This window comes from Syngnathoides biaculeatus, chromosome 13 (assembly GCF_019802595.1).
Source record: "Syngnathoides biaculeatus isolate LvHL_M chromosome 13, ASM1980259v1, whole genome shotgun sequence".
Lineage (NCBI taxonomy): Eukaryota > Metazoa > Chordata > Actinopteri > Syngnathiformes > Syngnathidae > Syngnathoides > Syngnathoides biaculeatus.
The window spans coordinates 4,171,825-4,185,662 of record NC_084652.1 but is presented as its reverse complement, the minus strand read 5'-3'; the positions used below and the strand labels follow the sequence as shown (position 1 = coordinate 4,185,662).

The 13,838-nt window shown below is 40.3% G+C and overlaps 1 protein-coding gene across 2 annotated transcripts in view; it reads left to right on the top strand.

Annotated features, from left to right (window-relative positions):
- The window catches only part of rock1 (Rho-associated, coiled-coil containing protein kinase 1), a 39,830-nt gene that overhangs the window by 16,851 nt on the left and 9,141 nt on the right, over positions 1–13,838 (top strand). For both annotated transcript variants that reach the window (XM_061840439.1, XM_061840440.1), the window contains exons 3-25: positions 885–985; positions 1,850–1,987; positions 2,078–2,253; positions 3,235–3,319; positions 3,410–3,554; positions 3,678–3,816; positions 4,321–4,412; positions 5,295–5,454; positions 5,535–5,610; positions 5,682–5,770; positions 6,655–6,703; positions 6,816–6,951; positions 7,055–7,146; positions 7,920–8,166; positions 8,249–8,355; positions 9,122–9,272; positions 9,483–9,643; positions 9,729–9,913; positions 10,689–10,758; positions 10,834–10,937; positions 11,037–11,202; positions 11,271–11,364; positions 13,475–13,563. In XM_061840439.1, the coding sequence (XP_061696423.1) occupies positions 885–985; positions 1,850–1,987; positions 2,078–2,253; positions 3,235–3,319; positions 3,410–3,554; positions 3,678–3,816; positions 4,321–4,412; positions 5,295–5,454; positions 5,535–5,610; positions 5,682–5,770; positions 6,655–6,703; positions 6,816–6,951; positions 7,055–7,146; positions 7,920–8,166; positions 8,249–8,355; positions 9,122–9,272; positions 9,483–9,643; positions 9,729–9,913; positions 10,689–10,758; positions 10,834–10,937; positions 11,037–11,202; positions 11,271–11,364; positions 13,475–13,563 (2,852 nt within the window). The remainder of the gene's footprint in view (positions 1–884; positions 986–1,849; positions 1,988–2,077; positions 2,254–3,234; positions 3,320–3,409; positions 3,555–3,677; positions 3,817–4,320; positions 4,413–5,294; positions 5,455–5,534; positions 5,611–5,681; positions 5,771–6,654; positions 6,704–6,815; positions 6,952–7,054; positions 7,147–7,919; positions 8,167–8,248; positions 8,356–9,121; positions 9,273–9,482; positions 9,644–9,728; positions 9,914–10,688; positions 10,759–10,833; positions 10,938–11,036; positions 11,203–11,270; positions 11,365–13,474; positions 13,564–13,838) is intronic.

Genomic DNA, 13,838 nt, shown 5'->3' with positions numbered 1-13,838 from the left:
TTCTAGCCAATCAGTAGTATCTGTGGAAAATCCAGGATAAAGATTTCACCATGTATGCCTAAAAAAAAAAAACTGAAAAAAACAACACTCGTAGTCGCCCCACCATTTCGTGGCCTCTCTGTGGCCTAGAAACATTTGATTTAGCAGAGAGCCATTGGATGTTTCCTATTTGATTTTCAACCCAAGTTTCTCCTAAGCCTCAGGCAAGAACTGTCTTGAGTCATCCCTTCAATTTTTCTTGCACCAGCACTGTTTTGTACGCAGCCGAGTTTAGTGTTAGCGTCAAGCCATTATTGACTGATATGGACTAATGGACTGGTTTGTCTTGCGTTGCCTCGGGGGCTGTCTTCTATTAATTCCCGTGTGAGTGTGTGAGTGAGTGAGTGAGTGAGTGATTTAAATATGTTGCTATGCCAACTCCCATTAATACCAGATCCAAAAGTGGCTATTCTGATTCCCGGATGGCTAATTAAAAAAAAAAAAAAAAAAAGTTTCTGAGCGCTGTTCTTGTGGTTCTCATAACAGTCGGGCCAATGACCGTAAATGTGTAATATTTATATTATATATGGCAAATGGTCAACATGGAGTCGGGCCAAGCCACAGACTCCTTGATTGTGACTTGAAACGGAACGTTAGACAATTGGGAAGCTCGCTGAAGCTCCTGATGCTGGACACCAATCACCATGAACCGCAATAAAAATTACAATCAGTTAACAACCTCAATGTAGTTAACTAGAAAAGCTAAGTTAGCCGAGCGTTTACATTTTTTTATAGAGTACTACTGTGGCACCATGCTGCCTATCTCAGGTCAGTCATGGTACTTTGACTGATATTGTACAGACTGTCATAATGAAAGTATGATTGTATTCATTTTTTTCCCACAGATAAGGATACCATTAGTAAAATCCGTGACCTGCGGATGAAAGCGGAAGACTATGAGGTGGTGAAAGTCATTGGGAGAGGTGCATTCGGGGAGGTGCAGCTGGTGAGTGCGCGTTTTGTACATGGGGGAACCTCAAAGATTCTGCGTGCTGCATTTTGGCAATCATTCTGAAAAACTCAAAAGTCAAATGCCACTGCATCATGAGGGAAATATATAATGTGAACGAGTAAATGGGACCTTTCCGACATAGGGTCTTGCTGCTCATATTGTATAATATGAGCAAGATAATTGATCAAATATTGATTCCCTACACAAAGTATGAATTGGATGCTTAACTTTAAGGTAATTAACATTTAGGAAATTTGGGTGCAAGAAAAATCTCTAGATTGTAAAATTATGGAATAGAAGTGAATTTAGAAAATAGCCACCATCTCATTTTTTTCCCCCTCGTTGAAAATAGGAAAATTTAAAAATGGATTTTTTTTTTTACCCCTATGTGGAACATTTTGAAGTTGCATTTGAATAAAATAAAGAATTTGAGGTTAGTTATATTTATCCATTATTTTGGAATTTCTCATGGAATGAATGGGATTACTTCGGAAATTAGGATTTTTCTTCATCTTCGTAGTGCTTCCAGGTGGTTGAAAACAATGAATTTAAGGTGTATTTTTTTAAACATTCTCCATTAACAAAAAAAATGGCAAAGTGGAAATTAGTGGATTATGATGTTCTTAATGAACCAAACAATTATAGGCTGGAATTGTGATAATTGTTTTAGAAATGTGGAAATTTATACAAAATTATAAAATAGAGTTTTCGTGCCCAATAAAACCTTTTTTCTTAATCTCTTCTGATTTAGCATTTTTGATTTTGGAGGTTCAACTGAAGGATAATTTAACATAGCACCAAAATGTGTGTGTTTTTTTTTAAAGTGATTTTAAACGTTACCCCTTCTATCTACACTAGGTGAGGCACAAAGCCACGTGCAAAGTGTACGCCATGAAGCTGCTGAGCAAGTTTGAGATGATCAAAAGGTCAGACTCTGCTTTCTTTTGGGAGGAGAGGGACATCATGGCTTTTGCCAACAGCTCCTGGGTGGTGCAGGTAGGTCTAAACCGTCCATTTTTCAACTATTTACAGCCTCACGCTGGCTAAAATATGTCATCTCTCATGTGTCTTTCTTCCATCCCACAGCTTTTCTTTGCATTCCAAGATGATCGCTACCTCTACATGGTGATGGAATACATGCCTGGTGGGGACTTGGTCAACTTGATGAGCAATTACGACGTTCCGGAAAAGTGGGCTCGCTTTTACACAGCTGAAGTGGTGCTGGCGCTGGATGGTATCCACGCTATGGGCTTCATTCACAGGTATTGACGTCTATTCGTCTTCAGTTTTCATCAACAGTAGATGCTGCTCTATGTATTCAATTATTGCCATAGACACCTCCCGTTAAAGAAGTAACCATAATTATCTGATACACTCTGTCAATTAAGTCACATGTTGTCAGTGAACCTATCACGAGCTTCCAAAGCCATGACCTCATCCTCTTGGGTTCCCCATGTACTTTAAAGACTACTTTTTTTTTTTCTGTAAACCTTTGAGCTCGAAGAAATTACTTTAAAATTGTATAAGAAATTCTCTCTCTCATTATTGTGGCATTTAACAAAATTAAATAACTTTGGTGATCCTGGCTGATCTGCAACTGTAGAGGTTTAGTCTGATTTCAGACAGTGTGACAAAATATGAAATGTGTGTTTTTGCAAAGTGTATGCAAATTTATGACTTCAACTGTATATGTTTTCCCCAAATCCCATTTTCCATAGTGTACCGTAATTTCTGCCTTATAAGCCGCAACTTTTTTTCCGCACGCTTTCAACCCTGCAGTTTATGCAGTGATGCGGCTAATTTGTGGATTTTTTTTTTTTTTATTAACGGCCGGAAGGTGGCACTCGAGTGAGACCAGTGGAATATATGTGCCGAGGAAGTGACTTTTACCGGTCCGGCCCTGTCAGGGCTGCGCTATTGTGTTACTGCCGTGTCTCAGTGATTTTTAACGGTATGTTTTCTTTTTTTTTTTTTTTTTTTTTTTTTTTTAAATTTACGGGCCCTGTTAGCGCGGCGTTAGTAGTAGCGCATTACTAGTGTTAGTGTTAAACTCTCTGTGTACCGTCTTTCTTTGTAAATATTTTGTGTTTCAATCCGGGCACTTGCGGCTTTTACACAGCTTTGGCGTATGTATGTACCAAATGGTATTTCCTTTACATATATACTGGATGAGGCTTATAACCAGGCGCGCTCTGTAGACCCGGTATTATGGTACCTGCTTTAAATAAACTTTTCCTTTGCAGGGATGTGAAGCCTGACAACATGTTGCTGGACAAAGCGGGCCATTTAAAGCTGGCAGATTTTGGCACCTGCATGAAAATGAACAAGGTATTAAAATCAGTGTCCTTCTGAATCTTTGATATTTGCTTTAGCAAAAAAAAAAAAAAAAAAATGTTAATGTGCTGTTTACGCTGTTAGGATGGTATGGTACGATGCGATACAGCGGTGGGAACGCCAGACTACATTTCGCCAGAGGTACTGAAATCCCAAGGAGGAGATGGCTATTATGGCCGGGAATGCGACTGGTGGTCGGTGGGAGTGTTTCTGTACGAAATGCTAGTTGGTGAGTCATTGTAAACGATACAACTCGTCATATTATCAGTTGCTAGTGTGAAAACATAGTAAATTACTGTAATTTATTAATTGCATTAAGAAATTGTAAATTGACTTAATTTTTTTTTTTTAGGTGACACGCCGTTTTACGCTGACTCGTTGGTCGGCACCTATAGCAAAATCATGAACCACAAGAATGCACTTACCTTCCCTGATGACAATGACATCTCCAATGACGCCAAGAACCTCATCTGTGCCTTCCTGACTGACAGGTACCACTGCGGCCCACCCAAGAGCAGTGCTTTCCGTTGGATTTACATTTCTGAGACTGTGGATTTCCACGTTCATCACAAGTGACACATATCTGATATGGCTGTTTTACACTCACGGGGAAAAGCCCAAGCAGACTCCCAAAATTGCAAGCATTAACACTGAGCACTGAGAACAAAGAAATAATACATAAGTAAGAAAAACATTAAACATCACGTTTAACTACCATAAGCTTAATCTTCTCTCAAATTTATTTAAATAATGTTGATAATCTCATTTCTTTTGTAAGTGGTAACCTCACTTATTTTCTTCTTTAATGATGGGCTCTCCTTTTGATGTTTGGTTCCCTGATTCCGTGCATTTGTTTCTTATTCACAATGTCCTGATGTTTATGAATTGGGTCAGTCGGGGGGGGGGTTAGGGAATCAGAATTGTATGACTTGAACCGTTCTTTGTAAATCTAGCCTTTGTCCTATCTCTTATTGTCTTTCCCCTTCCACCAACAGGGAGGTCCGCCTGGGCCGGAATGGCGTGGATGAGATCAAAAGGCACCCTTTCTTCAAGAATGATCAGTGGACATGGGAGAATATCAGAGACAGTAAGCCTCGATATTACCGTGTAACATACGGTGGTAGGGCCCAGGACTATTCTTGACAGTGCCGAGGCCAACAAAGGGCAGACGCAACATTAATGCTCAGGGCGCTGACACCAGAGCAGGAGGAGATTAGAACCGCGGCAAATCCCACAGCTGTAGTCTGCTCTGAAGCGGGGTGTAAATTTTAATTCTTGACTCGGCAAAAGTCAGCACTTTGGTGGAGCATTTCCGAAAAGGCTGTATATCACCCCCAGCCAGCGCCTTCGCTTCGTTCCGAAGAGGTTTTTTTTTCACAAAGTTTCTTACCCAAATCAAAACATGCTGCATGCAAAACTAAAACAAAAGCTTTTGACGTATAACTTTATGCCAAAAATCAGTTCGACATCTTGATTTGAAAGTCACGGTTTAATTAACTTTGGGAACAGTAAGTGAACAAAATGAAAAAGCTAAAAGTGCTGTTGGACAGATTAGATCTCTGAAATGAAACTGCAGACGTAACTTCAATATGTTAAAAAGCTTTCTTTGTAGGGAAGTGCAACATCAATGATAGGTTTTATTTTTAAGAAATGAATGGTCCTGACAAGTGCCACAGTAACAGTTAAACAGTTATCGAAACACTGATAATAGCGTTTATTACTTTGGGTCCATGTCAAGAGCCTGGGAGAGGCTGTTTAATTGCAGCTGCAAGGTGCCATGACTTCTGCTAGCCAGAGGCTTAGGTGCACTGAATTTTTTTATTTACCAAATAGAGGTGTGATCAGATAAGGCAGTTTAATTTCATGTCTTGGGAACTCTGTATGCCTCCACCATACCAAATGTTCTGTTACCATACTGAGTTTATTTTTGAAAGGAAAAACAAAAGTTTCAAATCTGCTGTCTTTTCAGCGGCTGCCCCGGTGGTGCCCGAGCTGAGCAGCGATGTCGACACCAGTAACTTTGATGACATTGAAGAGGACCGCGGTGAGGAAGAAACCTTTCCAATACCAAAGGCCTTTGTCGGCAACCAACTGCCTTTTGTGGGCTTCACTTACTACAGCAATCAGCAGTAAGTACCCCCAGACGCTCCCTATTTTAGTGAAAAAGAACAAACAATTGGCTCATGTGGGTTGTGTTTTTGCCTTGCAGTCCTTTGCGCAGTTCCACTTCCGCCTCAAAGACAAGTGACAAACGTAGCAGCTCGACAAAGGAGGACAAAAGTCATGTGAGTTGCACGTGTATGCTTGAGACTTCTTACGTATTCCAAGTAAAGCATTCTATGATGTGTATGTGTAGTTGGAGAACCTGCAGAAAAGAGTCTACCAGCTGGAGGAGCAGCTCCACAGCGAGATGCAGCTGAAGGATGAGTTGGAGCAGAAATGCAGGTAAACCCTAATGTTTCTGGTCTCGGTTACACAAGTACGTTGGCACCTTGACCTCTGATTTTTTTTTTTTTTTTTTTCACTTTATTGATACATTTTATTCATAATGTTAAGAGCAAGCTTCAGATATGCGCCACTCGATTGAAGTGCAAGAGGAAAAAAGGGAAGAGTCACCCTCACTTATGGACTTTTATTAAATGGAACAAACTGTCAAACACTTGAATACAAAATGAAGGCACCCAAAAGGAACAAAAACAGACACATTGAATTAACCGCATGGATAACGGCCAGCCCGACTGACTCCAGCACCTGACATCAGTCGCTGGGTCACGCCCCTTAAAGACACATCAAACAAATTCTACAGTGCATACAGTAATTACAAGTTATAAAAGGTGTATTTCTATAATTATGCTTTGTGTGTGTATTTTACAATGCATATCTTGTAAACTGACATAAGGGGTGCCGAGAGATGAAACCATTTAAGTGCTTTAAAAGCTAATTGTGAAGAGTAACTGCTTGCTTACATCGGCTTGAATTCATATATCTCTGTAATAATTTATAATTGTAATTGTGTTTAAGTAGGAATGTGATAAAGGTATTTTTTTAAAGGAATTTTGTTGTTCACCTGCAATTATTGTGAGGAAAAGTGGTATAGAAAATTGATACCATACAATACATTTTTTGTCCAAAACGTCATAGGATTTCAATTTTTTTTTTTAATTCAAAATAAAATCTGTTGTGTTGTTTTTGGAACATATTTGCAGTTTTTTGTTTATATTTCTTCAAGGACGTGATAAATATGGTCCTGATATGACATTTTTGTTCCAATAAAAAATAAAAGTCTGCCTTTCTGATGAATTTGACGAATTTTGCTCTCCCCTCCTTAGGACTTCAAACACGAAGATTGAAAAGATCATGAAAGAACTGGATGAGGAGGTAAAATCCTGCTATTTCTCTCTTCACATGCATTTTATCAACATAAAACAAATGACTTGGAACCTTATAGAATTTGTTCTGTGCATCGTAACCATGCGATTGTCTTCTGCAGGCCAACTTGAGGAAGAGCGTGGAGGCCAGCATGTCCCTGTTGGAAAAGGACAAGATCATGCTACAGCACCGATTTACTGAATACCAAAGAAAAGCCGACCAGGAGGCTGAGAAGCGACGCAATTTGGAGAATGAGGGTGAGGACCACTACCCCCCACAAAAAAAAAAATAGTGAAATAAAGCTGTGGGTTCTGCGGGTAATATCTTGGGATTTCCCATGACATATCGTATTCCTTGTAGTTTCAACTCTGAAGGAGCAACTTGAAGACATGAGGAAAATTAGTCAGAACTCGCAGGCCTCGAATGACAAGATCGCCCAGCTGCAGAGTCAGGTAATGCACTATTAATATCCTGCATTCTTCATTGAACATATCATATTTCCTTAAGAAGGTGTCCCTACTCCAATAGATGATTTAAAAAAAAAAAAAGAACAAAGAGTTACAGTTACTATCTCAGTTCATAGATAAACCGCTATCATTGAGACATGGACCTTTGCATCCATCTGGAGTCTGTTGCTAACCAAAAAAAGAACCCCGGTGTCAGTCTCTCAATCAGATGAAATAAAGGATGTCGTTTTACAACATTATAGTATGTGACTTTGTTGTGCAGTAACACTATAATTCATGCAAGTAAGTGAAAGGTTAAGCTTCTGAGGACTTCACCAAAAAGGATATGAATTAAAGTTCTTACCTCAGATTGTAAACAAATTCCATACTAAATATTAAAAGTAATTTAGAGTACTGTACATAGAGACAGCGTTTTTAAAGATGAGTAGTGTTGCATTGGACTCTGGACATGTAATTGCTCCCCAATGTTGTGCGTCTATGTTTATGTTTTGGAGGTGGGCTAGGCCAATTATTTATTCCTACCAATCTGCCTCGTTTGTTTTTGCTTTGCTGCACTATTCCATATTAAAATCCAATTTCACTAGAAAATTCATAATGTAACAATAGTGTTTAATATACATGTTTCTAAAAATAATAGCTTCCTTCCATCTGCAGTTGTGTAACTAAATACACCTGGCACTATTTGCGGAAATAAAACGAGTGTTCAAAGGTGTAGGGAATAAAACTTAAAAATTAAATTTTGTCTCCTGTGGTCTTAGCTGGAGGAGGCCAATGACCTCCTGCGTGCCGAGTCAGACACTGCGGCAAGGCTGCGGAAGAACCACACGGAGGTGGCCAAGTCCATGAGCCAGCTAGAGACCTTGAACCGTGAGCTGCAAGAGCGGACCCGCGCCGCCGATGGCGAAAAGGCCCAGCTGGAAAAGGAACTCCTGCTGCTCCAGAGCACCTTGGACTCGGAAAGGAGGAACTACAGCCAAGACTCTGAGGAAATCCGTGAGCTGCAAGGTGAGTCGACGAAGCTGCCAATTCTTATGGCGCACGCGCTTCCAGACTCATGGCAGCGTGTCTTGTTTTGTTTCCCTCGTAGCGAGGTTGTTGGGGCTGCAGGAGGACAACAAAAGCTTGAAGCTCAGCGTCTCCAAAGTGGAGACGGAACGCAAACAGGCCCAGGAGAGAAGCAATAACTTGGAAAAGGTACAGTAACACAATATACTGGAACCTTTTTTTTTTTTTTTTTTTTTTTTTAAACAAAAAGAGGACAATTATTGCGAAAAGGAAAGATAAAAAAAAAATAAAAACATATAGACATGTACACACATTAGCACATCATTGAAGAGCAATCGTGCAGGAGTCTTCTGTGAGACTAATCGTCATGAAGACGCTACAGATAACGTATTCAACACTGTACCGAAGATCTGTATTGCCGCATCTTCAGAATCTGCACTTCATTTGGGATCCTGCTCTTTCGTTTAGCTATGTGTGAACAGTAGTTCCCATGATCCAAAGCGACTATTGTTAGTTTTCTTTTTTTGTCCTGAAGGGAAAAGTGTGGGATCTATTTAAGGGAGAGGTTTACAGTATTTGTATTGAATAAGTAATTGGAGCATTATTACACAACATTGTGGCTCTATCAACTATGTGTGAGCGCTAATCAAAGATGTCCTCGTTTCCACGTAACATAAAATGATATTTAATACTGTGCAGGGAACCATGTTACAATATGCATAAGACTCCACACTTTAATTTATATCAGACTGTTTACATGACTCAGTAGGTGCTAAGTTCATAATGGACTCAGCTGTTAACATTTTAAATGTTTGAACAATAGCAACTGTGAACATTGGATGTATTAAGTGTATAAGATTATCACTTAATTCCGTCTGTAGTAGCTAAAAATTGAATTTTTTTTTAGTTTTTTTCTATATTTCCTGGAATGGTCTCATGTCTTTAACCCACACAGGATAAAAACAACCTGGAGATAGACCTGAACTACAAACTGAAGACCCTGCAGCAGCGACTGGAGCAGGAGCAGACCGAGCACCGGGTGACACGGGCACAGTTGACTGACAAATACGAGTCCATCGAAGAGGCCAAGTCAGCCGCCATGAATGGTATGTTGCACCCTCCTGTGGTCATTATCAGGTTACACACTTGTACTGAATTTTAACATCTTAACTAGTTGTTTTTTTTTTTTTTAAATGTGAGAGAGACGAAAAAAGAGGGGGTAAAGTTACTAATAGGCTAAAATAGCCACGTATGTACCCCACTATAAAGGATGTGTCATCTGTTTTTGTAATCATGTGATCGTGCTTTCACCACAGCTGTTCAGGTGAAGATGTCAGAGGAGAACGGCGCGAGGATGCGAGCGGAAAGCCGGGTGGTGGAGGTTGAGAAGCAGTGCTCAATGCTAGAGTTTGACCTCAAGCAGTCGGTGCAGAAGATGGAGCAGCTGATGAAGCAGAAGGAAAGGCTGGAGGACGATGTGAGTCGAATGCTTTCCACACAGACACGTTTTCAATGAGTCACAAAATCCTTTTTAAAAGTCTCATACCTTCTTGGCGTTTCAGGTGAAAAATCTGAGGATACAGGTGGAACAGGAGTCTAGTAAGCGGGTAATGGCACAAAACGAGCTGAAGAGCCGAATGCAGGAGGTGGACCGGCTCCGGTGTTCGGAGAAGCAACTCAAGCAGGAGATTAATACGGCGCTGGAGAGTAAACGCTCACTTGAGTTTCAACTGGCGCAGCTGACAAAGTGAGTGAAGCCACACTGTAGAATAAAATGTCTCGGTGCAGATAATAATGGACAATTCAAATGTCGTGTTCTAAATAAGATTTGCTGCAGCCTTTTTTCTCTTGATTTTGTGTGAAATCTGGGGTAGACCCTTGACAGGTTGCCAGCTATTTGCGGGACACATATAGACAAACATACCTTTACACTAACGTTCACACCCATGAACAATTTTGTGTCATCACTGAATTTTGCATGCATGGTTTTGGAATGTGTGGGAAAGCTGGACAAAACAAATGGAAGCATGAGGAGAACACCAATTAGGGCAGGGATTCCAACCCTAAAACTGTGAGGCTAATGACTATGATGATGATGATGATTTATTTTTTACTTGCTTTTATGTATCCAGAAGGAGAGGTGCTCCAATTTCATTGTACAGTTTTGTTTGATAATAAATGGCAGTCACTCCCTTACTTATTCATGTCCACTGCTGGACTATGTTGAAGTTTATTTGCCAGTTGTTCCTTTTTTTTGTCACATTGGTCCCCTCTCTGTAATGCTCTTTGCAAGTCAAGCTGCTATTTCCATATAAGTGCTATTATTCTGGTTTATGGTGCACCAACTGCGCCAAAGCTGATCTCCGACAGTCTTCACTGGGATTAGACTTTAATCTGAGTGCCATTTATTCAATGCTAATCCCTAAGATCCCTTTGAAGACTGCTCTATTTTTCCTTCTTCTTTTCTCTTCTTCCGATGCGAGACAAGTGGGTAAAAATGTTTTGTTTGATGTCTTTATCAGGCAATACAGAGGCAATGAAGGACAGATGAGGGAACTTCAGGACCAGCTCGAGGCTGAACAGTATTTTTCTGTGAGTATCAGATCTTTCTGACCTCCTGATACTGGAGATGGTATGCAGACTAAAATATTTTTTTTTCCCTTCCAGACACTTTATAAAACTCAGGTCAAAGAGCTCAAAGAGGAAATAGAAGAAAGGAACAGGCAGGTTCAGGAAGTTCATAAAAAGGTGCAGGAGCTGTACAGTGAAAGGTAAGAGAGCGCATCATACGTCGCCACAGCCTGCCGTCACTACCTCTGTCGTGTGTGAATACCTCGGATAAAATTTCATTTCTTCTTTCCTACTCAAAGGGAGTCGCTATCGGCCCAGCTGGATCTGACTGTGACAAAGGCGGAGTCGGAGCAGCTGGCGCGGGCGCTGCAAGAGGAGCAGTACTTTGAGCTCAGCCAAGAAACCAAGAAGACGGTCACTAGGCACAAGCAGGAGCTCGTGGACAAGGAGGCCACCATTGCACGAGTGAGCAAAACCCAACATTGTTTTATGTTGCTTTCCGAAACGTTATTTATAATTTTGTTTCCCTGCAGCTTGAGGAGTCGTATAAAACTCTGACCAAAGATGTGGAGAGTCTCGCCAAAGAGAAGGCCGAGTTGAGCGAGAAGATTCGCACTCAGGAGGAAGGTACTTATTTTTTTTTTAAACTGCATCTCCTTAAATCTTAAAGGAGACAAGTACAGTGCACTTGCCATCCACTTGTAACACTCAGGTTAAAATCTTACCGTATAAACCGGAAATGCTGTCCCAACTTGTCACCACCTCCAGTGATGCGCCAAATATTCAGACTCTCAAAATCTTTGGTTTTTCGGACAAAACAAAAAGATGGAAACACGATATAATGATGCAAGCAAAAACTGCTCCCAGCGTGCGCTTCTCTGGATAAAGCTCGCAGGGCCCACCATTGAGTAGGCGTTTTTCCGTTGTTATCTCGGTCTCGGTGTTGCTTGTCCATGTTCTGACAGATCACACGAATAACTAATAATCATGTGAGTTACTGAACCAAACATGTGGTTTTAATAGAATCATGCCAAGTTATGGTGACGCACACAACACATTAGCAGCAGCACGCAACAAATAATAATTGTAGCCTACAGCTCCAGCTGTGGGAGAGCACTAGGAAAAAAAAACTAAAAAACAAGTGTTCCCTCGGAAGAATCGACGGGAGACATCACAAGCCTCAACGGGTGACATGGTTGACAAGAGAGGACCAAAACGTTTGGCAGTGCGGGTATAAGATTGTTTTATAAGGTTTGATTTATTTAAAAAAAAAAAAAAAAAAAAAACAGTAACGTACACCCCGCATCTGAAAACAATTTTGCAAATAATTATCATAATAATTTATTCCGGTATTTCAGTTTTCACCCTTTGGGTCCTCACTTTCAGTTTTCGGTTTTGGCCTAGGATTTCCATTTTGGTGCATCGTTACCCTATAGTAACTTTTTTTCCCATAAGTGATTAAGATTCTATTCTCATAATTCTAGCGCCTTTTTGTGGTGTCATTGGAGACTTCTGGTGTCTCTGAGATTCCCTCCCAAGAAGGCCTTTCGCATCCAGACCTTGAATGAATGGCACATGTGCAAAACCAATACTCGCTACTTTAAACATACATTTTATTTATATGGTTGTTTGATTTCGCACTTTGTGTGAGTAGACACTCCAGACATCCAACTATCTTTGATTAAATTAGAGAAAACATATGACAGAGTACCAAGCGAGGTACTGCATACGCAAGTCTGGTGTGGCGGAGAAATACGTTAGAAGAGTACAGGACATGTATGAGGGCAGCATAACAGTGGTGAGATGTGCTGGAGGTGTGTCAGAAAAATTTAAGGTGGAGGTGGGACTGCATCAGGGATCCGCGCTGAGCCCCTTCCTGTTTGCGGTAGTAATGGATAGATTGGAGTGAACATGTTGGATAGGATTAGAAATGAGCTCATTAGAGGGACAGCCAAAGTTGGATGTTTTGGAGACAAGGTGAGAGAGAGCAGACTTTGATGGTTTGGACATGTCCAGAGGCGAGAGAGTGAGTATATTGGTAGGAGGGTGCTGAGGATGGAGCTGCCAGGCAAACGAGCGAGAGGAAGACCAAAGAAAGTTGGATGGATGTGGTGAGTGAGGACATGAGGACGGTGTGTGTTAGAGAGGAAGATGCACGAGATAGGCTTAGATGGAAAAAGATGACACGCTGTGGCAACCCCTAATGAAGAAGGAAAAGAAGAACAAGAAGTTGTTCGACTGTACCCAGCAATTTGACAAGAACAGTGACTCAATTTTTAGTTTGTGTATATATTCTTCAGTTTCATAACTGTTTTATACAAAATGTTTTCACTGCCCTTGTGGTGGTGTTATATAGAAAATGAAAAGTTTATATTTTAAACAAAGTGTCCCCTTTACACTAATAATTTGGATTTAAACCTACATAGAATTTTAGTAGGCTTGTTACTGTACATTGCTTAGTTTTGGGGTCACGATTTGTTTCACATTTGGTGCTATAAGAAAATGTAAAAGTGCTTTGTGTAAACAGGAGCTGTTTTCATGACATTTAATATTAAACTGGAACCTGCTAGCAAAAAATTCTCAAGAAATGAAGACAAGTTCAACAGTAACCATTTGAACAGTTTTATTTTTTATGCTATAAAACGCGAATAGCGCGAATGTTCAATACTGACAAATTCCCAATATATATATATATATATATATTATATATATTATACACAACCTTCTTTACTTTCAGAGTATGCTGCTCAGAAAGAGGAGATTACAAATTCAATCAAGGCCATCTATGAGAAGGTCCTCAACACAGAGCGCACGCTAAAAACCCAGGTAACCATGCATCTTTTTTATGCGGACTACACGCATACTGATTTTTAACATATTAGCTAGCCTGTTTTTATTTAAACAAATGCTCAACACAACCTGTCCGTTATTTGTGATCCTGGAGATTCCGATCGATCTTAAAGAGGCGGGAACTGAATTCAGTGTTGACCTCACACGCACAAGGATTTGTGATCATACATTTTGATTAGGTTTCATATTCACAATTGTTGCATTGGATCCATTTCGGAGAAAATGGGAAGGACATCTGAATTGGGACTTTG